At 57.1% G+C, this 23,851-nt stretch overlaps 1 protein-coding gene and 1 long non-coding RNA gene across 3 annotated transcripts in view; one reads left to right on the forward strand and one right to left on the reverse strand.

Annotated features, from left to right (window-relative positions):
* TECR (trans-2,3-enoyl-CoA reductase) overlaps positions 1-23,851 on the reverse strand; it is a 27,124-nt gene continuing 3,273 nt past the window's right edge. Inside the window, exons 2-13 of one of the 2 annotated variants that reach the window (XM_065917574.1) lie at positions 2,988-3,038; positions 2,248-2,299; positions 1,899-1,943; positions 1,701-1,804; positions 1,511-1,626; positions 1,323-1,428; positions 1,136-1,208; positions 998-1,041; positions 866-923; positions 695-783; positions 343-388; positions 1-256 (exon numbers count right to left, since the gene is read on the reverse strand). In XM_065917574.1, the coding sequence (XP_065773646.1) occupies positions 129-256; positions 343-388; positions 695-783; positions 866-923; positions 998-1,041; positions 1,136-1,208; positions 1,323-1,428; positions 1,511-1,626; positions 1,701-1,804; positions 1,899-1,943; positions 2,248-2,299; positions 2,988-3,038 (912 nt within the window). In that variant the 3' untranslated portion in view covers positions 1-128. Of the gene's footprint in view, positions 257-342; positions 389-694; positions 784-865; positions 924-997; positions 1,042-1,135; positions 1,209-1,322; positions 1,429-1,510; positions 1,627-1,700; positions 1,805-1,898; positions 1,944-2,247; positions 2,300-2,987; positions 3,233-23,851 lie in introns of those variants that run through there. The other variant, XM_065917573.1, reaches the window with a different exon arrangement.
* Positions 3,472-23,851, forward strand: part of LOC136155635 (uncharacterized) — a 24,937-nt gene continuing 4,557 nt past the window's right edge. Inside the window, exons 1-2 of the long non-coding RNA XR_010660851.1 lie at positions 3,472-5,408; positions 12,217-12,364. This is a non-coding gene — a long non-coding RNA (uncharacterized lncRNA). The remainder of the gene's footprint in view (positions 5,409-12,216; positions 12,365-23,851) is intronic.

Raw genomic sequence — 23,851 nt, forward strand, 5'->3', positions numbered from 1 at the left:
TCCGAGTCCAGCCGGGCAGGCAGGCTTTATTCCAGACCCTGGAGAGCAGTGGTCCCCACTCTTCCTCCAGCAGTGGGGGGCGGGACAGGAGCTGGATCTGGCCGAGCCCAGGTGTGGGGAGCCGCCCTTCAGAGCAGGAAGGGGATAATGGGCATGCGCAGGGGCGGGTAGTCCCGGAACTCCTTCAGGTAGCTGCGGTGCTTGCCTTTAGCCCAGATGGTCATCTGGGTGAAGCCCACCAGGGAGAAGAGGGCCACTGTGGGGGGAACAGGGGCGTCAGGGGGAGCAGGCTGCATGCTGCGGGACCGGCGGGGCCCCCAGGAAGTACGGGGCCAGGCTCACCTGGGAGACACTGCGTCATGATGGCAAAGCCGATCCAGGACCCCACCTGTGGGCAGAGCGGCCAGATGAGGGCGGGCAGGGGTGTTCTGTTGAGGCCTCGCCCACCCTCGGGGCCATTTTCTTGGAAGGGGATGGCAACCGACCTCCCGTGCTGGAGCAGCCAGGAGTGAAGTGGGGGCTGTATGGTGAGGCTGCCAGCCTGACAACCGCCCACCCTAGGCCCCTAAAAGGCCACAGTCTCCCTCACCAGATGTTAAAGTTCAAACTGCAAAAGCAGCTACAGAGCCAGGCACCGTGCCCCCCACCAAAGCTAGCCCTCCCCGGGGACTCCAAGCCCAGGGCAGACCCTCACCTCGTATGTGTAGTTGGGGCAGGACACCAGCAGGAAGAGCCAGGTGAAGGGGTTCTTGGTGGGGTACGGGATCTTCCTGGTCTTGGACCCTGGGAGGACAAGGCAGGAGCAATCACCCCCTGGGCCGGCCTGCTCCAGTGACCACACCCCTGCCCGCTGCCGGCCACTCACCGGCCGGCCGCAGGTCCCGGAGAGCCATGTGGATGGAGAAGTTGCCGAGCTGGCAGATCTGTCAAGAGAAGGTGGGTCAGCTCAGAGGCCCCCAGACTCCCCCATCCCCGCTGTCCATCCTGGCCTGCTTACCACAAAGATGGCGAGCGCCAGTTTAACCTGCTGAGCTCCGTAGGCTGAAAAGGAAGCCGAGAGGAGAGGCCTGTGAGGGGAGAGCCGGGGTGGGGGGGGGGAGTGTTCCCTGGGGGAGCAAGGTTCCCGGCCACTTACTGGGGGGTGTGTAGAGAGGGTGGTTGATGTAATAGGCCATCCACGCAGCGAAGCCCCAGTAGTAGGTGCAGTTCTGAAAGAGTGGGGCGGGATGGAGGCCCCGTGGAGGGCGGGACCCAGGTGAGGGGGACCAGGGAGGGCGGGGCAGGGCTGAAGAACCTGGACTGATGGGCAGCTCGGGGCTTACCTTAAAGATGTTTCGCAAGGGCATGGTGCCGTGGGAGAAGCGGTGCACGAAGAGCGTCTCCAGCAGGCGCTTGATGTAGTGGAATGAGTGGCAGATGCAGGCGAGGCTGGGGGCGGGGAGCCAGCTCAGCGGGGGCGGGTCTGGCGGGCCCCCCTCCCCCACGCCTCCTCCCAGCTGGCCCCACTCACTGCACCACCGTGTGCCGACTGGACGTGAAGTCGTATTTGTGGCCGTAGATGAAGGGCACCCGGAAGTAGAAGAGCAGGTAGATGAAGAGGGGTCCGGCGTACTCTGTCAGGAAGACCTGGGGAGGGGAGGGTGGTCACCCTGGGGGCAGCGGGGAGGGAGACAGCTAGGGGAGGACGGCTGGGCACTCACCGTCACCCAGCTGATCTGGGCTCCCAGGTCCCGGAAGTAGAGTGTGGCCGTGGTGCCCACGGGCAGCTTCTGCAGGACATCTTCATCCTTCAGGGACTTGCCCTCTGAGGAGAGTTGGGCCAGGGCTCAGGGGCTGCTGGGCCTTCGCCCACGGCCACCCGGGAGCCCGGGGGCAGCCCAGCAGACAGCTGTACTCACTGGGGTCCAGGCGGAGGGACTGGCGGGCGGGGTACCACTGTGGGTCTGTAGGGAGAGTGGGGTGTCAAGGCAAACGGCCTGGTGGGCTCCTCTGGGCCCCGGTGTGGCTCCGGGACACGGACCGGAAGCGCAGGCAAAGCGGGATGTTGTCCTTCCGGAAGCCATGCAAGGGCGTTCCTGCGGGTGGCCACACGGGGGCGGCGGCCCCAGGCCAGCCCCGAGAGGCTTGGGCCACACCAGGGGCATCTCTGCAGGCCCTTGAGGGAGAGGCAGGCAGGATGGGGTCCCACCTAGAGGCCCCTGCCCAGAGGGGTCACAGGGGGGCCGTGTGGCTTGGCCCTGGACTTACGTGTCTTGGTGAAAAGGTTCTTGATCTCGGCAATGGTGGCTTGGGGCTCCACCTGGGGGAAGCACAGGCCGGGGACAAGTCAGCCGTGGCGGGGAGTTTGGAGGGCCGGGGACCCAGGATCTCTCTTGGGGAGGTGGGATGGCCTGAGGTCCTAGGCAATTGCTATGGGAGGGGGAGGGTTGGAGACCAAGCCCCCCAACCCATCCAGCCGACACCACAGTCATGGGCCGGAAGGCCATTTTAACCAGGCAGCCAGGACGCCTCTGGACCAGCTGGGAGATGGTGTGAGCACAGAAGCCAAGCCTGCTTTGCCCCTCCTCTCCACCCCACCCACAGCTCCTCCCCCGGTGAAGGCCCTGTTTGTTCCAGACCTCCCTGGGATGGGACCACCCCCGTCCCCTGGCCTGGCCTCAGAAAGGGGCAGGTCTCAGGACCCCACCTCCCTCCCAGGCCCCAGAGCCCTGCAGGGTCCACTGAAGCTGCGCGGCCTCCTCATGTACCATGAGGCCAGCTCCGGACCACACCCAGGGAACAGGGCGCTCTGCCCCAAGGGGCCGGGTGGCAGGGGCAGGCCCAGGGACACACCCGTCCTGCACACCCTGAAGGGCAGGCGGTGGGTGTCAGGACACAAGTGGAGGGGCACATCCATCTCCCCGGGGGCCAAAAGCCCAGGAAAGGAGGGGTCCCAGGCCCAGCACCCTCAGGCAGGCCCACGAAGATGGCACCACGGCCGGTCCTACCTTGTCAAGGAAGCACAGCTTCTCCCGGGTCTTGGCGTCCAGAATCTCCACCTCGAAGAAGAGAACGGCCTTTTTAGGTTTCTTGGTCGCTTTGGGGGGCGCAGGTCGAGGGAGGCCGTTGAGGCCAAAGCTGGGGCCGAGGCCCTGGCTGCTGTCCCGGGCCACCAAGCTCACGCTCAGGTCCATACCGCCCCGCTCTGCCCGCAGCGGCCAGAGTCCCCAGCTGCCGGCCGTCAGCCCCCACCACAGACCTCCCCACGAGAGGTGCTCTGGGCCGGGCCGGCGCGATCACATTCTGCCGCGGTGCTGGAAGGAAGCCCGTGCCTGCCCTGGCACTGCCAGCTTCTGTGCAGATGTAACCTGAGTGGCCCAGCAGCCACAGCCCAGCTAAATATAAAACTGCCCCACACGGAGTCCCCAGGAGCCACGCCACAGAGCTCCTGGGGAGGGGGGACCTGGGGGCAGCGCCCCCCCCCAGGCCTGGGGGGCTCCGACTGTAAGGCTATCCCGTGGACACGGACCCCCAACAGCAAGGCAGGAAGGGAGATGCCCAGGACTGGCACATAAGTGGCTCCCAGCACAGTGCAGAGCAAGAGCCAGTCCACCAGGAGGAGGGGGAGAGGTCAGCGGGCAGCCCAGGGCCCAGCGCAGCCCTCACGGCTCCCTGGCCTTGGAGAAATCCCAGCTATTCTGAGAATCCGTGAGATAGATCATCCATTTCCCCTTCCGAGCTGCAAGGGACACTCTGGATTAGTTTCCTCGTGTGTTCATGTTCCCAGGGAAGGTGACAGATTCCGGGGTTCCCGGTGCAGAGAGCCTTGCTCTACGTGTGGAAAGGGTCTGGAAACGGAGAAGCTTCCAGCATGCGCCCCCAGCCAATCCTGAGACCTTGGCCCCCACCTCCCCAACCCCCCTCTCCACCTACTTCTCATTAGGCCCACCCAGGCCTTGTTCAAGGCCACCACCACGTCAGTCCAACACAGCATCGTTGTCCAGGCTCTGAGCGTCCAGAGCCCAGAGCAGACAGCCCGGGCACCCCCTGCCCCAGTCTCTGAGCCCCAGGCAGTGGTGCGTGGGGGCAATGCTGAGAGGGGCAGGGCTCCAAGGGGGGTCTGACCCACCCATCCTAACCAGGCAGGCAGGAGAAGGCACCCCAGCCAGCAGTAAAAGGTGTGAACTTGGGGGAGTTGGAGTGAGGCCTAGCGGGGCCCCAGCCCATCATCAAAGGTCTGAGGGCCCCAGGGCAGGGCTTGATGTGGCTCTTATCAGACACGGGGACATAGCAGGCAGGGCTGATCTGACCCCAAGTCGGCCCTTCCCACCAGGTAGACCCTCATCGGAGGCAGCATGCAGAAAAGGAGTAGAACTTGGAAGCCAGGGCAGGGCCCTGGATAAGGCTCTCTGAGAGCACACCCACCCACCCAGGGACCTCCCCGCCACGGAAAGGGTTCCTCTCTCACACCCCCCACTGCCAGTAGGAGAGGCAGGGACATGGCAGGTGGCACACAAGACTGATTCCAGGCTTCTCTCTCAGCCCCAGCCTGGGGGCAGGTAGGCAGGTGTGTGCCTTGAGGGGCTGGCGTGGTGCCTGACAGACGAGATGCACCCCAAAACCTCAGGATGTGAGGAGACCCCGAGGGCCTGCAGAGAGGGAAAGAGGATGGGCCTGGGTTCAGACCCCGGCTCCCCATGTCCGCCAGGGGTGACTGTAGGCCTGTGTGTCCATCCATGCTCCCTGTCCCTCGTCACGGACCGAGGGCAGGAGAGTCCAGAGCCCAAGAAGTGCTGGCCAACGTCCTTTTTACTGTGCTAGATCAGGAGCCTGCCATCACCTGGGGCAGGTTACCGAATGCCTCGGAGTCACACAGATGACACAGTCAGACAGAAGGGCCAGGAGGAGGGGGCTGGTAGTACCCCCAAGCATCTAGCCCCACCCAGGGGACTCCCGGGAGAGGGGAGGGGCACGGGCAAAATGTGCCAGAAAGGGCAACGACAGCAGGTCCCTGGGCGGGCTGCAGGTATATTAATAGTTGCTGGGTCCCCGGCGGGCAGTGCCCACGTCTTCGGGACCGTGTGGTCTGCAGGACGGCTGCACCGCGTCTACTGGGAGAGCAGGCCTCCGAGTTCCTGCTGAACCACTCAACAGCTTAAAATACAACCAGCCCCTCTCCCGGCCGGCCAGCTGCTGGGGGAGGGCTGAAATCCTACCCTCTCCCCCAGCCCGGGCACCAGACCAGGACCCGGGAGGAGACAGTGGGCCGTCGGAGCCCCGACTGGCTGCTGGGAAAGGAAGCGGGGCGGCGGGAGGGGGCGGCGGGGACAGGGGCCACCCCGCCCAGCGGCCGCCGCTGCAGCTGCCGCCACCACTGCCACCGCCGCGGCCGCACCCAGCCTGCAAGGAGCAGCGGCGCCCTCGCGAAGGTAAGCCCGCCCGGGGGGCAGCACGCAAGGCCCCTGGCCTGCTGGGGAGGGGGGCGGCCCCAGCTCAGGGCCACTGTGGCTGGTTGGGGCCTCCTTTCTCATGTCCTGTCCCCAAACCTCCACCCAGAGAGGTCTGCAAGGCTCGGGAGGGGGGGTGTGAGGGGGGAGGGTACCTATTTTGCAACTGTCTGTGCCTCTATAATTACTTCAAGAAAGGTAAATTTTTAAAGTTTAAAAGCCAGATAGGAGAATATACATAAACACACACATATATATATACACACACACACACATATGTATGCCAGGTGAAAAAAGCCAGACACACAGGGGTCATCTGTTCCTGTGAAATGTCCAGAACAGGTAAACGGAAGCAGACACACGACAGAACAGTGGCTGCCAGGGACCAGGGAGGGGAAGGGGAGCACCAGCTAATGGGGACCTGTCTCCTTCTGTGGTGACGAGAAAGCTGTGGAATGAGACGGAGGCTGCCCGACACTGTGCATGAATGGAAGGCTGTCGAACCACTTACTTTTTAATGGTTAACTGCATGTTATGTGAAATTCACCTCAACAAAGTAGTTTTTTTTTTTTTTTTTGGGGGGGGGTGGGGGTGGTGGCATACAAACCAGTTCTAATTACCCGAAAAAGAAAAGGTAAGAGGCAAGGAGCAGCAAAGGCTCCCCACTACCCCACCCCATGCAGACTGAAGGCCTAAATGTGGGGAACCCCATCATGCGCTTCCAATCTTCAGTCCCTGAGTTACCCCCCACCGCACCCCCCCACCCTCTGCTCTCTGCCAAGCACGCGCTCACCCCCATGCTTGTCACATACACACCCCTGTGCCCGGGCCTGAAGCCAGCCTGGGTGGGGGCCCAGGACTGGGGTGAGGTGACCCAGGCGGCTGCTGAGCAGAGATCCAGAAGAGAAGGCAGCAGGCTCAGAACGCCCCCGCCAAGGGAGAAGGCAGGTGAGGGACGAGGAGGAGTGGGTGGCAGAAGTTCCTGAAGGGGGCGGGAGCATCTCCTCCTGTCCCCACGGAGGGAAGGGGCTGGGGGACATGGAGCAGGGTGATAGCTTGAAGATGAATGAAACAAAGCCCATCAGGCTGACCTGAAGTCTGGGCACTGGGGAGGCAGGGGGTGTGGCCCCAAAGCCTCGGGCACAATGACCAGACAGAGGACAAGGACAGGGCAGGAGCCTGGCCTGGAGCACAGGAGAGGCTCAGCGATGGCCGTCACCCAGCCCGGGAGGAATTCTCACTCAGAGGCCCCAGGTTCTGGGCTCCAGCCAACAGCGACTTGTGGGAGCATAAGGTCAGGGCTGGTGGGAGGGGACGGTCGAGCGAGGGGCAGGGTGCTGCCCACCCTGCAGGAGGGGTGGGGGCGGGGGGAGGCTGCAGACTTGCCCCACCCAAGGGGAGGACCCAGACACTGCCAGGCAGTGGGGCCCACCATTTCCCCCACCTTCGTGGAAATGGGCAGATGCCGCTGATCAGGCTGCCACTGTAGAAGGAGGGGCACCCACTCCCTGAGCACCTGTTTCCAGCTAGCTGGAGGGCCAGAGCCTCAGGGAGGCAAGGCTCCCGGGGTGATCCCCACGTGGCAGATGAGGAGACCTGGCTCGAGAGCAGGACAGGCTCGGGGCCTTTGCACATGCAGCTCTCAGTACCGGCTCCGCTCTCCCCCAGACCCCACGGGGCTGTCCCGCGCCGCCTCAGCAAGGTCCTTCCCCACCATCAACTTAAAATAGCAACGCCGACATTTACCATCTGCCTCCCACTGGATGGTCAGCTCCAGGGGGCGGGGACTGCCCTGCCCTCAGCCCTTCCCTGGCACCTAGAACACAGCCTGGGGGGAGCTGTGCTCCGGAAACACCTGTGGGAGGCCCCCGCCCAAGGTCATGGAGGTGGGGCTCAAAGCCCCTTCCCCACCAGCCTCTGAGCCAAGGCCTTTCCCTCCCCTCCGTCACCACACTTCGGGGCGGGGGGGGCCTGCCCACCACGCCAGACCCCAGAGCAGGAGATGCTGCAGGGAGCTTTCCCTAGCCTCGTTCCAAGGAAGCCTCTGTGACGTCTGCAGGCCACCCCGCCCAGCTTCCACGACCCTGCGGGGCCCAGCGTTCTGGCGGCCAGAATGCTCCCAGGCTCTGCATTCACCACTGACCGTAGGAAAGGGTCAGCAATGAGCCTGCTCTGGCTCCAAGGGAACCCTCTATTTTTCTTCACCAGCACCCCCAACACAGAAGGGGCTCCCCGCTGACAGGCTCCACACACTCTGCCTGCAGGCAGCACCACAGGCCCAGCAGCCCCTCACAAGGAGGCTCTGAGGTCAAAAAGACTCACCTACTTTCAGGCTGTGTGGCGCTGGGCAAGTTACCCAACCTCTCTGAGCCTCCATTTTCTCAGCTACCAAGTAGGCTGGCCTCACCTGCTATCTCACAGGGTTACTCTAAGACTTAGAGGCAATAACCACCACCATGCTAGTTTGTATGTGCTGGGGGGGCAGGGGGTGGGCAGAAACAGAGAACAGTGCAAACTTTATACCAAGAGATGAGGGGAAAACAGAGAATGAGGGGTCAGGAGTGGGGAGGACAGCCATTTCAGACAGAGTGGTCAGGGAAGGCCTCCCTGAGAAAGCACACAAACGTCCAGTCTAGAATAACTCTCAAAAAAGTAAATGTTATCAGACCAATACACCCAAAATACAAGTGGCAGACACACAGGGTGCCAGGCCTCTTCTCTCCAAAACCTGACGATGACCCTGAAGGGGCCCAACCACACCAAGGTCAGAGAGGTGGTGCGAGGAGCTGGTGACATTGAGCCCGAACCCTAACAATAGCAAGACACGTGCGGATGGCGGAGGCGGGGCGGCGGCAGGCGTCCTGCTCTAGCTCATCACCAGCGCTCGGGAGACAGCAGCCGCTGAGGCTGCCGCGCTCTCCACTGCCCCCTTGCGGCCGCGACCGGAAGGGTGCGCACAGCAGCCGGAGCTCCAGGTGAACGACCCGGGCACCTACGCCCAGGGCAGGATGAGATCAGGAGAATGTGCACTCACTGTTCTCCCACTCACCAGCCAGGCGGCCCCGGGGAGCCATTACCTCACGCTCATTTCTTCGTTTACATATGCTTTCCTGCCTCCCCACTTCCCGCGGGCACTGCCATGACCAAAACCGAATCCCTGCCTTCACAGGAGCTGCATGCGTTCTGGCGGGGGCAGGGGACAGGGAGACAGATTATCAATAGTGGCATGTTTTAAACCAAGAGTTGTGGAGGAAAACAGAGAAAGGAGGCGGGGTGGGGGAGTCGGGAGTGGGGAGGATGGCCACTTCAGAGTTGTCAGGAGGCCGGCCAGTGGAAGTGAGGGGACACACCATGCACACGTCCACACAGAAGAGCTCTCCAGGCAGAGGGAAGAGCAAGTGCAAAGGCTGTACCAGCATGTTTAACTCATTGCGGACTGAGGGGTTTGTGCAGAAACTAACGCCTGTGGCTGGTGACGTGTTATGTAAGTGATACTCATCCGTCTCCGATAAATAACAGGCAACAAAATCCGTATTAATATGTCCCTGACCAGTATAATGCGTCAAGCAGCAGACCCAGTGTGGCCAGAGCAGTGTGGAGGGGGAGCGGAAAGGCACAAATGGGGAGGGAGGGGGCTGATCACAGCGGGGGAGGGAAGGCGCAGGCAGTGTGGGCCACAGGAGGGGCTCTGGCTATTACTGAGGGAGGTGGGAGCCATGGAGGGCTCTTGAGCAGGGGAGGGGTGTGATCTGATTCAGTTGTTCAGAGGCACCCCCTACAAAATGGGAGACCAGGGCAGAGGCACCGATGGGAACAGGAGCAGGGAGGTGACCATGGAGGGAATAAGAAGTGGACAGGCCACGAAGATGGAAGTGACCAGATGTGCTGAGGGTCTGGATGTAGGGGTGGGAGGGGAGGGACTCTGAGGTTCTGACCTGGGCCTCAGAAGAGAGAAGCACCAAGCAGGAGGGTGGCAGGAAGGGGAGGCACCACCTAAGCCCGGGCTGGAAGAGTCTGCAACTGCTGCTTTACCCGTGGGAGCTGCCACACACGGCGTGGCACACAGGGCCCAGGCAGGCTCCCAAGCCAGAAGTCGGGCCCCACTCGAGCTTCCGTTTCCCCATTTTCATAAACAGCCGGGCCCAGTGTTCCTCTGGCCCCTCCTGGATATAAACAAGACCCGGGGGCCCAGGCCTGAGAGTCAGCGTGGACTCCAGGTCACCCTCATCACCGCCCGGTTCCGTGTGTCCTACAGGGGAACCCTCCCGACAGGAGTGGGTAAGAACTGCAGCTGCTACCCAGACACCTCTCCTCACCCCCCTTTACAGTCCCCAGGGCGGCTGAGGGAGCAGGCGCCATTAACTCCATCTCACAGATGAGGAAGCCGAGTTCCGAGGGGCACTCCCAGCTCATGCAGCAGTAAACTGACCTGACTGACCACCACACAGACTTCTGGAGGCACATGCCCTGGGGAGACCCCCAGGCAGCAGTGACACAGGCCCCCCGTCTAGAGCAGGCTCTCAGGGACCCCACAGGGGCTGCCTGCCAGAGAAGGGCCCTTCAACCAGGCCACCTTGTGCTGGGCAGACTGGCACAGCACAGCCGGTGCCAGTGCCTGCACCAGGCAGGATTGTTGGGGTTGGGGGGGCTCCCGAGGCTGGGATACAAGAGGCCTGCGGTGGGTGCAAGCCCTGCTCAATGCAGCCTAGACTCCAGGTAAAGGGGCAGAGGGCCCCATGGGTCCCTCAGCCACTGACCTGGGCTCTCCTGGAACCCACAGGCCCCACAGGGGGCACAAGGGCGGCCACACTCAAAGGATGGATGGAGGCCTGGCCCTGAGCAGCATGGGCCGGACCAGCGCACCCCATTCACTAATGCAGAGTCTTGAACATGTTCACCTAGACTCGGCAGCTCAGCACTTTCAGCTCCCTCTCCCTTCCACTTTCCAGAAATATCAAAGTCACACTACTCATGCCAGGGCAGCTGAGAAGACCTGGGCTCAGCTGCCAGGAAGCCAGCACAGGCCGCACCTGCTGGGCCAGAAATACCTCCCTCCCCAGGGCCTTCAGCTCTTGACCCCGTTTCTCCGAGGTGCCTGGGGGCACTGCACAGCCTCCCTGGAGTGCTGCAGTGGGGAGGCAGGGAATGTCACCCAGGGTAGGAAGGGCAGAGAGAGACTGACCACCCACTCCCAGGGCCTCAAGGGGCCAGCTCCTGCCTCCCACCCCTGCTGGCAGGATGATTAATAGCAGGGTCTGAATGCCAAAGTCCCTGGGCTCTGGGGTCCAAGGGCAGGAGAAGCTGGAGGAGCCCCCCATAGCCCAGTAGTAGCCTGCCTTGCAGGACATTCTCTGGGCGTCCAGGTGCCCCCGCTGGTTGCTATGACCACAGAAGGCCCAAGATGAAGGAGCTGGACCAACACAGCGAGACTCTGGGTCTGGGGCCCGAGAGGGCCACCACGCTCTTTGACTAGCAGCCCACTGGTGCCCACGGCTCAGACCCCTCCCTGGGCGGTTACAGGCCTTCGCGGCCTCCAGAGGGCGCTGTCCTGGACAGAGCTGCTCTGTGAGGGCCCGGTTCATTGGCAGTGCCACCTCTAGCAGGGTCTATCATATGCTTGCTTACCTTGTGCCGAGATCTTTACCTGCACAATCACCTGGGCCTGTACACTGAACACTGTAACCCCAGCTAAGCAGCCCAGAAAACCAGGGCTGGGAAAAGGGGCGCTCTTGCCTAAGGCACAGAACCAGGTCAGAGCCAGCCAACTTGGGCCCAAAGAATTCCACTGCCCACCCTTACAAAAAAAAAAAAAAAAAAAAAAAACCACCTGCATTCTGGAGAACAGGGCTAAATGCTAAAGAAAGGAGGAACAAAGCCTGGACCTGATTATCTGGAAGGCACCCGCTCCTTGCTAACGTTTAGTTCCAGAGGTCTGGATTCTGCACAAGTCACCTTCCCAGGGAGTGTCCTTAGGAGGCTGGCCTGCTCGACTCTGGGCCCCTGCTGAGCCAGGGCACACCAAGGGCAAAGGGCCTGTCACCCCAACACCAGCCAGAGGGGCATAGGTAGGGTCAGCAGCTGTTCTGCAGTTTTCTGCCACAGACTAAAGCCACCGATGAGCTTGAAAAACCAGTGCCATGGGGGTGGGACAGTGCTGCAGAGGCCACAGTCAGACCAGCCTGCGTCCCTGCCTGCGTCCTGACACAGGAATGCTCGTAAGAGGGCCTAACAGAGAGCATCCCCATGGCAGATGTGGCAAAGGGCCCCGCCCAGTGACCCTGAACCCTGCCCACCTATGAAGCCCTGACCTGGACAATGCAGATGAGAAAATAGGGACCTCAGCTTCAAAAGTTCCCAGTGACAGATACAGGCAGCCAACTCACCCTGGGCTGCCTTCCTCAACAGGCTCCTGCCCTTTGGACGATGCCCCAAACCCTTATCACGACAGACTGCCTGACATGCCCTCCAAACTCTCAGCCAACCCCCCCAGTCGCTCCCTACCCAGTCCCTGCCCCCTCCCTCAGCCGTCAAGCAGGGTGCCAGCACCCAAGCCTCCACCAGCTCGAGCTGGCCTTGTCACCCCACTTTACGGACAAGGCAGCAGAGGCTCAGGAGTTACAGGCTCCAGGGGCAGGGCCCCACCTGTTTTTGCTCCTTAGAACTCAATACTCTTCCTCCAGAACTGTCCCTGGCCCCAAGACCCCAGGAGGACGGCCCAGATCTGCAATCCTGCACACCCTGGCCAGGTCAAGGTTGGTGATCACATCTGGTCTCTCTGCACTTCTGGCAGGAAGGCGCTGTCGGGCCAGGGAGCTGGAAGAGGAGGAGACGCTGAGCCCTGTGGACGCAAGCTGACAACACGCTGACCAGCAGAGGGCGCTCGTCCAGGCTGACTCCCGACCTGCGCCCAGCACGCCCAGCCCGGGTGCAGTAGGCAGGTCAGTTTTGCGCAACAGCCCTGTCTGAGACCCACGTGGCCGGCCTTAATGCCCACAGCAGCAGCAACAGCTAACACATCCTGTATACTCACAACGTGCAGGCGGGGAGGCAGGTCCTGACACAAACGATCTCCTTTACTATTACTCCCCTCTTCCAGGTGAGGACACAGACTTACTCCACCATATAAGCAGTGATGAACAGTAACCAAATACCTACTACATGCCAGGCACTGTTATGTTAGGGACTCTGGGGGTTCAGCCCTGGAAGGACAGACAGGAACCTTTGCCCGTATGGAACTGACATTTTAGCAGGGAACACAGACCATAGAATAGATATAGGGACTTCCCTGGCCTCCAGAGGTTTAGACTCCATGCATCCACTGTAGGAGACATGGGTTTGATCCCTGGTAAGGGAACTAAGATCCTACATGCTGCGCAGCACGTCAAAAAGTAAATATAATGGAACAGGGAGTGGCAGGTGAAGGGAGCTGGCAGTTTCACATAGTGGTCAAGAAAGATCTCCCCGGGAGGATGTTGAGCCAAGCCCTGAAGGTGGTTAAGGAAAGGGCAGTTGAGATTGGAGGAGAGCCTCCACATAGAGGAACGCCCTGTGCAAAGGCCTGAGGTGCCGCCTGCTCGGGGTGCTTAAGCAAAGAGCCAAGGCTCCTGTGGTTGGGGACCGGGGTAGAGGGGGGAGGAAAGGAGGGGAGGACGGGAGATGATGGGTCATGCACGGTCTCCCGGGGCTGGTGAGGGCTGTGGCTTCTACTCTGGCTGAAGTGGGAGCCATAGGGGGTTCTGGGCAGCGGAAGGATGTGACCTGACAGGTTCTTAAAGGATCCCTCTGGACTATATATGGGGGACTAAGGATGGAACCCGAAGACTAATAGGAAGTTATCAAGATAAAGGATGGCTTAAACCAAGGGGCCAGCAAACTATGGCCCAGAGGTTAATTCTGGCACACCACCTATTTTTGTACAAGCTAAGATGATTTCTACACTTTTAAGTGGTTAAGAAAAAAATCAGAAGCCTATTTCATGGCACATGGGAATTCCATGAAATTCAAATTTCAGTATCCACAAGGCTCACTGGGACGCAGCTACGCTCGCTGGCTGGCAGCTCGTCCAGGGCTGCTTCTGTGACAGCCGCAGGGCTGAGAAGCCGTCAAGAGGCTGTATGGTCAGAAAAGCCTAGAACATTTACCATCTGGCCCTCCCCAGGTAGAGCCTGCCAATCCCTGGCCTGGGCCTCATGACGGCAGCAGGGCTCATAAGAAGCAGTTATATTCCACAGGTATTCCCAAGGCAGAGATACAGGATTTGCTGGCTCCTGAACATAAGGAGTGAGGGAAAGAGATGGGTCAAACAGCTTGGGGCCTGGTGAGGAGAAGACTAGAACTGCTGTTAACTGGCAGGGGCGGGTGTGGGGAAGTGGGAGTCAAGCAGAACATGCAGGCTGAGGTTGGGGTGGCTGGGACGGGAATCCAGGCTCAGTTTTGGACATGTTAAATCTGAAATGCTGACTGAACACTCCAGAGAGATCCAGCTCACTGAGAAACACCTCTCCTCCTTCCTGTAATCACACGGAAGCATCTGTGAGCAAACTGGGTGCTCTATGAACACTCTCTGGTCATGTATGGGGCTTCCCAGATGGCTCAGGGGTAAAGAACCCTCCTGCCAATGCAGGAGTCCCAGGAGACGTGTGTTCAATCACTGGGTCGGGAAGATCCCCTGGAGGAGGAAATGGCAACCCACTCCAGTACTCTTGCCTGGACAGAGGAGACTTGCAGGCTACAGTTCACGGGGTCACAAAAGCGTCAGACTATGACTAAATGAGCATGCACATGTATGCCTAAAATAATTTTGCTCATTGTATGTAGCCCCCAACACACTTTTAAGTTGACAATACTTTTTCATCTGAGCTTGAACAGTTGCAAAAAGATGTCATTTCCGGCCTACTGCAGATATTGCAAATTCTATATAAAATTTATGGGGCTCTGTTAAATCTCACCAGGGTCTAAATACCTAAGTAGCTTCCTATCTACCATCATTCCACTTAAAAAAAAAAAAAAGGCTATAAACAAGCTCCTTAATATTTGCTCCTTTTTTGCCTTGAAGTTGAACTGTTTGCTACCCTCCTGCACTGAGTTTTATTCAAATACAGGATCGTGATTGAAGGTCTGTGAGGTGGTTTTTTTGGCTGTGCTGGGTCTTCGTTATGACTCACCAGTTATCTCCAGCTGCAGAGCACAGTGGCTATGCTTCGTGGTGGTTCTCGGACTTCTCACGGCAGCGGCTTCTCCTGTTGCGGAGCACGGGCTCTAGGGCGCTTCAGTAGTTGCGGCACACAGGCTTCCTTGCCCCCGAGGCATGTGGGATATTCCCAGACCAGCGATCCAACCTGTGTCCCCTGCATGGCAGGCTGATTCTTAACCACTGGACCACCAGGGAAGTACCTGATTGAAGGTTATTACTGGGCATCATATCTACTGCTCAAATTGAAATTAAATTTCTTAAAAACATTTTCATGACCTAAGGCTCTAAGTGTAAGGAGAAAATCCTTCAGGATGAGTTATCATTACAGTATCAGCTAAATATAAACTATGAATCATCAACAAGTCACTAAATATTAACCATAAACAGGAGGTTATCAGCACTGTGTCTCTAGATGGCATGGATGTACCATTTTCCCAATCAGTTCATGTAGCCAAGGTGACTATTTCTTACTGCTAGAATGAGATGGAGCTTTTATTCTGACATTTCTTTATTCAAGTAAACACTAAGAAGCCATATTCACATAAATAAACAGATGATTAAAGAGAGGGTCCTGTTAAAGCAAAAAGTCCCCAATTCTGTGAACTCCTTCTGAGTTACTGGCCCAAAGTCTCACGGTGACCTAGTCTCAGAAATATCTGTAAGGTCTTCCAGCTACCATTAGGCACCACTCCACTGTTTTTCTGAAAGCAGTGACTCGTGACCTGGTCCCAGGGCCTGGCGTTGCTCACTTGCTCAGCCCCACGCAGGTCCCCAAGAACACGCAGTACGGCAGACACTGACCAGTCAGGGTGTGAGAGAAAGTGTCCGTATCCCAGTCCAGCCTCAGCCCCAGGGGCTGCCCAGCTCCCAGGCAATACGTGGCCCACAGGAGCTCCGAGCAAGCCCATCAAACCTTCCCGTACATAAGCCAGAGGGCTCTGCCCCCCAGCGATCCTGCTCCCTGGGCTCTTTGCAGATGCCTGGCCCGGGCCAGAGAGGCCACAGAGCCCTGGATGCTGTGTCCAGTGCCAGGCAGAGCTCAGAAGGGGTTCCTACACAGACACCTGCAAAGGGCTCAACCACATAAGGAGGGCGCCTCAAACCCCCAAGAACGCCTTTTGCTGGCTGAGAAGTTCCCGTTCTTCATCTGCTCAGACAACACTGACTTAGCCCCTCGCTGCACCAGGCCTGTGCAGGGTGCTGGGCTCGATGATGAACAGAAAGACCTGTGTGCAGCACGCCAGGCACTGGCCCAGATGCTGGGATACCATGGCCAAGCGTCCCCCCACCCCCCGCCCCAGCCCACTGGGCTCAAGGGGAACATGGGCAAAGACTCTGTTACGTAACACGAGGTCAGGATGAACCAGCTGCTGGGAATGAGAGAGCTGGGCAGGGAGCCCAGAGGGCCACAGGAGGCGGTCGGGAAAGGCTTCTCTGAGGGTGTGCAACTTGAGCCAAAGTGATGGCCAGCATGAGGCTCCCGGAGGAAACTGCAAAGGTCCTGGGGCAGCACACAAGTTGGCAGGGCTCAGGAACATCCGAAGACTGGATGCAGCACAGTATACTCAAAGGCACGCAGCAGCGGAGCAGGCCGAATGGAGGCCGAGACGAGCCCTCCAGGTGTGAGTCCAGGGATGGGAAGCTGCTGGAGTGGTTTGGTTTGGTTTGAGAAGGAACCTCTTGCTGCTCGGACAAGCGGGGTTTGGTCTGGTTTGGTTTGAGAAGGAACCTCTTGCTGCTCGGACAAGCGGGGAAGCACTGACAGCGACGAGAAAATGAAGGTGGCAAGCACCGAGAAAGACGCCCTAATTCCTGGATCCTGAAGTGTCACTGATTCAAAACAAGCTGCCAAGTCTTTTTTTTTTTTTTTGAGGGGGGACACATATGCCAACATTAGATAAATGGGTGGACAGATACAAGTTGTAAGATGCATCCCAATTTCAGGAACATGAAAATACTGAGGGGGAAAGATGTATATCCTGGGACAAAGAGAGGAGAGTAATTAACAAGGGAAAGAAGACTGATGGAGGAGGGCAGGGTTTCTGGAATATTGAACAGGCCCAGCCATGTCCATAAAGGGAAAGGTAGTTTAAGAGAAAACACTCAGCTACAGCTATTGCAAAAGGGGTGTTGGAAGCCGCCCTCGGTTGTCTGCCCCCTGTCCAGTGTTACCTGTGAGCAACTTCACAGGTCAAGGCCCTCAGAGCCTCCCCCAACCCCACAGAGCTTGGCCAGCTCGGCTCCAGCAGAGAGAGTGAAATGAGACCCAGGGTCTTCACACAGACACCCCTCCCCACGCTCTCTCCTCAGATAGTGCAGGTTCCCAGGCCCAGCTGGAGAGACGGGAAATGCTGCCATCCACCGAGGCCCCCGGGGAGCCAGGATGTGGTGCTCAGAATGTGTATAGTTCCAGGGCCCACTTCTCAGATGGCGCCTGGAGGAGCCTAGCAGGAAACATTACTGGGGTCTGCCCGTCATGGTTAGCACTTCCTGTAGAATTCCCATGTCATCCTTACATGAACACTCAGGGTTCAAGTAACTTGGAGTCAAAAACAGGGGGGCGGAAATGGCCAAGTTCCAAAGTTCCAAGAGAAGCAGGCACCCACGCTAACGCACCAGAGCTACAAGTGCTCTCAGTTAAAGCCACCAGTTCCAGGGAACCGCCAGGCACTCCACAAGCTGGAGCGTCCTCCTGATCGCTGGGTGCAGGACAGTTTGGGGGGAGGCATGGACGATGCAGCTAACTGCCTGAGCCCACCCAGCCTCTTCTCGTGGGTCTCTTAACAGGCAGGCACACAAGCACTTGATCCACAGCTGGGGTGACAGAGGACAGCCTCACACAAACAGCTCTCTGAAGGCGTTAAGTGCCACTTCAAGCAAAACAGAAGAGGTGAGAAGGTGACAAGGGTGGCGTGGGTGGGTCAGAGGGAGCCTTTCGGAGGAAGTGACATTCAAGCTGACACCTGAATGACAGGATCTGAGGATGGGACGAGCAGAGCTACGTCTCCGGAATCTGGCCCAGCACTGGGATTTCCCGGCTCAACCCCAGCCTGTCCTCTGTGGATCCCACCTCCAGCCAGGAGACTGCAAGAGATCTGATTCTCCGGAGTGGACTCAACAACACACTGTTTCAGGCTATACGTATCTTCCCAAGAATTCTGCTGTTACCCTCACCACCACCCCACCAGAAACACGCTCTGCCAACTGCACCTCCTGAGAAGCATCAATTCGGCAACTCCCCCAACTCACACCTCTTCTTCTAGATTAGCTTCTTGAGGTGTCCTGGGAGACAGCTTCTCCTAACAAGAAGACCAGAAGCTACAGCTCTTGGACCCCTTCAAGTTCAACCTGCTTCCGGTTGCTCTATGAAGTTCCAAATGCTAGGGTTAAATTATGTGTGTGTGCTCAGTCTGACTCTTCAATCCCATGGACTATAGCCCACCAGGTTCCTCAGTCCATGAGATTCTCCAGGCAAGAATACCAGAGTGGGTTGCCATTTCCTCCTTCAGGAGATGTTCCCGATCCAGGAATCAAACCTGCGTCTCCCATGTGATTGGCAAGCAGATTGTTTACCACTGCCCTCCCCACCAGCTTGAAAGACCCAGTCCCACCCAAAGGACAGGCGCCTTCTCTCAAGCCCCTCACACAATGGGCACGGTCCTCAGTCACTGCTCCCTGGTCCTTTTAAAGAGGAAAACAAAAATTCAGAAGGCCCCGAGACTGCGCAAACTCTGCAGTCTCCCGGGCTGCCTGTGAATGGTCCATGAGCTCTGCTTACATAAGAGACTGGTTAGAGCAGGGACAGGGGCAAGGCTGTGCCAGCCTGCCAGTCACCACAAGCTACTGAGAGGCCCTTTATCCCCCAGAGGACTGAGAGGCTCGTGGCCCGTCTCTAACCACTGGACTGGGGGCGGGGGCGGGAGCGGGTAGTGCCCACCACCACCCACAGCACAGTTGTCAGTAATAAGGAACCACTATTCTCACACGCTTATATAACACACACTACAGTGGGCGCGCCCCCCAAGGACTCAATAAACTGCTCTCTGAAAGTTAAGCTTTTGGGTAATATCAACAGGAAAAAGGACCTCCATCACCAGTGAGTCCACAGATGTCGTTGCAAAGCCTGGCCTGGTCAGCCTTACCACTCATCACACAACCACTCAGCCTGGCCTCCAGACCTCTGCCCAAGCTGAGCTCCTCCCTTCCCAGAAGACTTCTTTCAGGCTTTGGCTTAGACGAAGAGACCCTGAAGGTAGAGGCTGAAGGTTCGTTCCTTCAGTCCAGTATTCCTGGCACACAATAGGTACAGAGAAGAAAAAAAAATTGTCAGAAGGAATGCACTAGTAAATAGGCAATAGAGGACTTATCTGGTGGTCCAGTGGTTAAGGATCCACTTTCCGATGCCAAGGACCTAGGTTCAGAAAATAAGATACCATATGGCTCGGGGCAACCAGCCCACTCACTGCATCTAGAGAGCCCAAGTGCCACAACAAAGACCCAGGACAGCCACGGGCAAAAAAAAAAAAGGAGACAGGCTGGAGAACAGGTGATCGGAGCCCACCACGGAAAAGTGTCCAGACCAGCAGGAGCTGCTAGCAACCTGTGCCCCTCCCCTCACGGAGCTCACTCTGTCCAGGGAGGAGGACCATCAAGTTCCCAAATGAAAACACAACCACAGCCCAGGGAGCGCCAGAGGAGAGGAACAGGGTGCAGCAGCCCCTCTCCAGCAGGACAGCCAAGGAAGGCCTCTATGATGACGACGAAACTAAGCTCTCAACGAGAAGAAAGCAGGCACGGGAAAAACAGAGGGAAGAGAATTTCTGGCCAAGGGAAGGGCTTATGTGCAAGGCAGGAATGTGGCGGTGGATGTTCGAGATGAAACCAGCCCAGCAATAAGAGAAGGCAGTAGGGGGCAGAGGAGGACAAGAAGCTCTGAGGGGGGTGTTTTGAGTGCTGCGATCCTCCCCTCCCCAGAGGCCCTCTGGCTGCTGCTGGGTGAGGAACATGGCCAGGAGGGCCAAGAACAGACACAGTGGTGCGCCTGTAAGGAAGGAGGTTGTGACAAGCATCAGAGGACCAGGTCCACTCTGGACACCTCTTCCCTGGAATGGTTCTTTCTCACGATGTTAGAAAGTGGGTTCTGACTGTGCTGTGACTTCACTGACAGTCCTCCCACAGAGAAGGACAGAACAGCTGATTCCAAAATGTGGCTTCAGGGTGTGTGACATCAGAACCATCATGGGCTTCTGGGCTTCTTCCTCCATATCTGGGCATACTGTTTGGCACAACTCCATCTCCAGGAGCCCGCAAGGTCTTGTTCATTAACACATCTGGAGATGTTCTAGAGAGAACACATGCAGAAAGTATTCCAGGTGGCCTCACAGATACAGCTCTGTCCTTGACCACCTAATGATCTGGACCTTGACCCTGGACCAGACAGTGTGCTGGCACTTCAGATGGACCAGGAGCTCCCTGAGACAGGCGTCTTTTTAGGGGAAAAAAAATTTAGCCATTCTGGGTCTTAATTGCAGTACATGGGATTGATGATCTTTGCTTATAGCAGGTAGGATCTAGTTCCGGACCAGAGATGGACCCTGGGCCCCCTGAATTGGAAGCATGGAGTCTTACCTACTGGACCACCAGGGAAGTCCCAAGACAGCTGTCTTTATCCTGGCTTCACGGATGAGACAACTGAAATGTCCCAAGACAGTTAAGTAACTGTCCTGAGGGTAGAGCTGGTGGCCTGCCTTTAAAGGGCACGGCCATTCGGCCACACTCCATTCCTTCCGCAGTGCGTGGTCGCTTGGGCCCACCCACAGCAAAGCCCACTCTGGGTCTAGTAGAATCCGGGCCCTGCCATTCACCAGCTGTGAATTCACGCTGCTTCCCTACTCTGGGCCCCAGTTTCCCCATCTCTCAAATAAGGATAAGAGTACCAAGTTCACGGGTTCATTTTGAGGGGTAAATGAGTTGATAAATAAAAAGCACTTAGAGTGAGCACTGTATCAGTAGTGACTTTCATCACAATGCTCTGGCTGTGACCAGGTATTAAAACATTCTCAGCTGCCACTGTCAATATCAGCAGGAGGGTGTTAAGATCTAGCTTGAACTTGACCAACCAGCCCAAGGTCTCCGGGCCTTTCTCATCCGGCCAAGCCTGTCAGTGAAGTACAGGGCTTCCCAACCAAACTCAATTGCATTAACAACGCTAACACACTCAGGGCTGTCAACTCCACCTTCCTCACTCCTCAGGAACCAGTTATTCAAGAGGCTCTGCTAGGCTCAGGGTTCCCCACCCCTACTCGAGCCCCTCACCAGTCTCTCCAACAGCTGTCCCACCCTGCGCCCAGCCGCCCACCCACCGCCACCCCTACCACTTGGTTCTTCCCACCAACTTCCTCACCTCAGCCCCTCCTCCTCCACCCAGGCCCCGCCTCCTCCACCCAGGCCCCGCCTCCACTCCCTCTCTCAGGCCTCAGGATCACTGTGTGAAGATTGAAGTGAGGTCGCTCAGTCGTGTCTGACTCGTTGCGACCCCATGGACTGTAGCCTACCGGGCTCCTCCATCCATGGGATTTTCCAGGCAAGACTACTGGAGTGGGTTGCCATTTCCTTCTCCAGAGGATCATCCTGACCCAGGGATCGAACCCAGGTCTCCCGCATTGCAGGCAGACTCTTTACCGTCTGAGCCACAATGGAAGCCCTTAGGATCACGGTGTGGGTCAGCCCAACTAGTTAAATGTTAGCTGCTGGGCTGTACCCATCTAACGCTCACCAGAGCAGTAATTCCTTGAAGGGATAACCTGTGAGATAGGGCCCACTGTGCCCAGCGGTGTGCAGCTCATGAGTAACTTGGGACTGGGGAAGAGGGAGGGGCCTGCCTGTAGCATCTGCCTCAGTCCATGGTGTAAATACAACCCCTGCCCATCCCCTCTGCCCCACCGAGGCTGATTTCAAGATATCAACCTGATGTCCCTGAAGGCAAAGTTGGGAAGATCGGAGCCAAAGTCAGCCACTGAGGGCACACCCCCCACCAGGATCCCCATTTTACAGAAAAGAAAATTGGCTCAAGAGGTTACAGAACCTATGGGCTCCATACGTTGTGCAGGGCAGTTATGGATTTGAACCTAGCTCTGACCCAAAGCTTGGTAGGCTTTTCTGTCTTCCCAGGGAGGATACCGCCCCACCCAAAGGGGACCTGACTGTGTGGCTCAGGGGAGGCACCCCTTATCTGAGAGTTCTAGAACTCACTGAGGTCTGGGGGCAATGAGATTCTAAGAAGCAAGGGGGTGAGTGGCTGAAGTGTAGAGCTACAATTCTAAGGGCCAGAGAAAGGGGTTCACCAGGAGAATTGCCAATGTGAATCACCACCTGCTCAGAGCCTGCAGAGTATAGAAAAGCCTAAAAACCATCCCCAACCCCACAGGCTCCTGGTCTGACACACGCCAACACAAGAAAGGTCCTGAAAGCTCACCATGCTTTGAGGCTACCCCATCCCAATCTAATTCACCTCTGGAACTCCAAGGGCCAGCCCATCCAATGTGAAGGCACAGGGGCTGTCTGTCAGAGGACCACACAGACCCACAGGGCCCCTTGCATCCTCTCTCCAGGGATGCTGGGTACTCAGCACAGCACAGCCACCAACCGAACTAGCATCAGCAGGGAATCGTTACAGGGACAGAAACTGCTTGCTGGTTCCATGACCTTGAGCAACTTAACTGACTTCTCTGAGCCTCGGGTTCCTTCCCTGTTAAGTAGAAGTAACACCGATGCCCACCTGATCAGGTGCTCACAGGCCTCAGTAACCACCCGTGGCTGTTACTACCAGCAATGCCAGCATCCCCAACATTACCGTGGCTCTGGCTCTTCTACAGACAGACCTAGGTCTGGATCCTGTCTCCACCACGATGTGACCTTGGACAAGCTCCTTCACCTTTCTGAGCCTCAGGTTCTTCATCCACAAAACGGAGGGAGAAGGAGTATCCAACTCTCAGGGTTTTGGCAAGGACACAAGAAATGTGACCTGCCCCTGGTATCCAGCAACAAAAAGTAGCCCAGGGGCTTCCCTGGTGGCTCAGTGGTAAAGAATCCACCCGCCAATGCAGGGGACACAAGTTTGATACCTGGCCTAGGAAGATTTCACACACGTTGGAGCACCCATTGAGCCCACATGCTGCAACTATTGAAGCACAGGCAGAGCCTGTGGTCTGCCACAAGAGAAGCCACTGCAATGAGAAGCCCATGCGCAGCAACTAGAGAAAGTCTGTGAGCAGCAATGAAGACCCAGCACAGCCAAATAAAAAGGAAAAAAAAACTTGACCCAGAAAAAAAAAAAAAGTGACCCAGAAAGAGGGGGATCATAACAGGGCTCCCACCCTGTCTGTAAATAAACAATTAATCCCAAATGCGTTTTCTGAAGGCCTGCTGGATGCAGCACACAGCAGGGTGTGAGTGAAGAGATCAAGCAGGCCCCATCTCAGAACACAATGATGCTGCTGCTGCTGCTAAATCACTTCAGTCGTGTCCGACTCTGTGTGACCCCATAGACGGCAGCCCACCAGGCTCCTCTGTTCATGGGATTTTCCAGGCAACAGTACTGGAGTGGGTTGCCATTGCCTTTTCCATCAGAACACAATACCTTCCCGCCTGTTTAACGTGCAGAAGTCAGAAACCCGCATGCTAACACAGCGCTCAATGGCTACAAAAACCCAAATTATCCCTCACCTTCTGCTCCAAAGGAACCCAAGGATTCAGAAGGAAAAAAGTACACAAGACAGCAGACACTTAAGATCCCACCTCCCAGGTTAAACAGATATCTATATTTTACTCTATTTACTACAACAGATTCCTTAAAAAAAAAAAAAAGACATAGCTGAAGCCCTCCCTATGCCTTCTCCTCTCCTTCCATCCCTCCCCAAGCAATGGTTCCTCTTACTGTGTAATTCCCATACATTTCTAACTTCATATTACAATTTATCCTTTAATTAGGTATCTATCCACAAAAAACACATATAAATCTCATTTGGTATGTTTTTTAAAATTTACAAAACCTTTTGCTATTTGCTTTTTTCTACTCAACATGATGCCTGGAGATTTATTAAGACCAAGTAAATCAAACTAAATTGCTTTTCATATGAAGAAATCATGCACAACAGTCAAAATAAATGAACCAGTACTGCGTGCAGCACCTCCTCTTTCATAAATACCCCTTATGATGTAGTTCCAGCAATTT

This window comes from Muntiacus reevesi, chromosome 1, assembly GCF_963930625.1.
Source record: "Muntiacus reevesi chromosome 1, mMunRee1.1, whole genome shotgun sequence".
Lineage (NCBI taxonomy): Eukaryota > Metazoa > Chordata > Mammalia > Artiodactyla > Cervidae > Muntiacus > Muntiacus reevesi.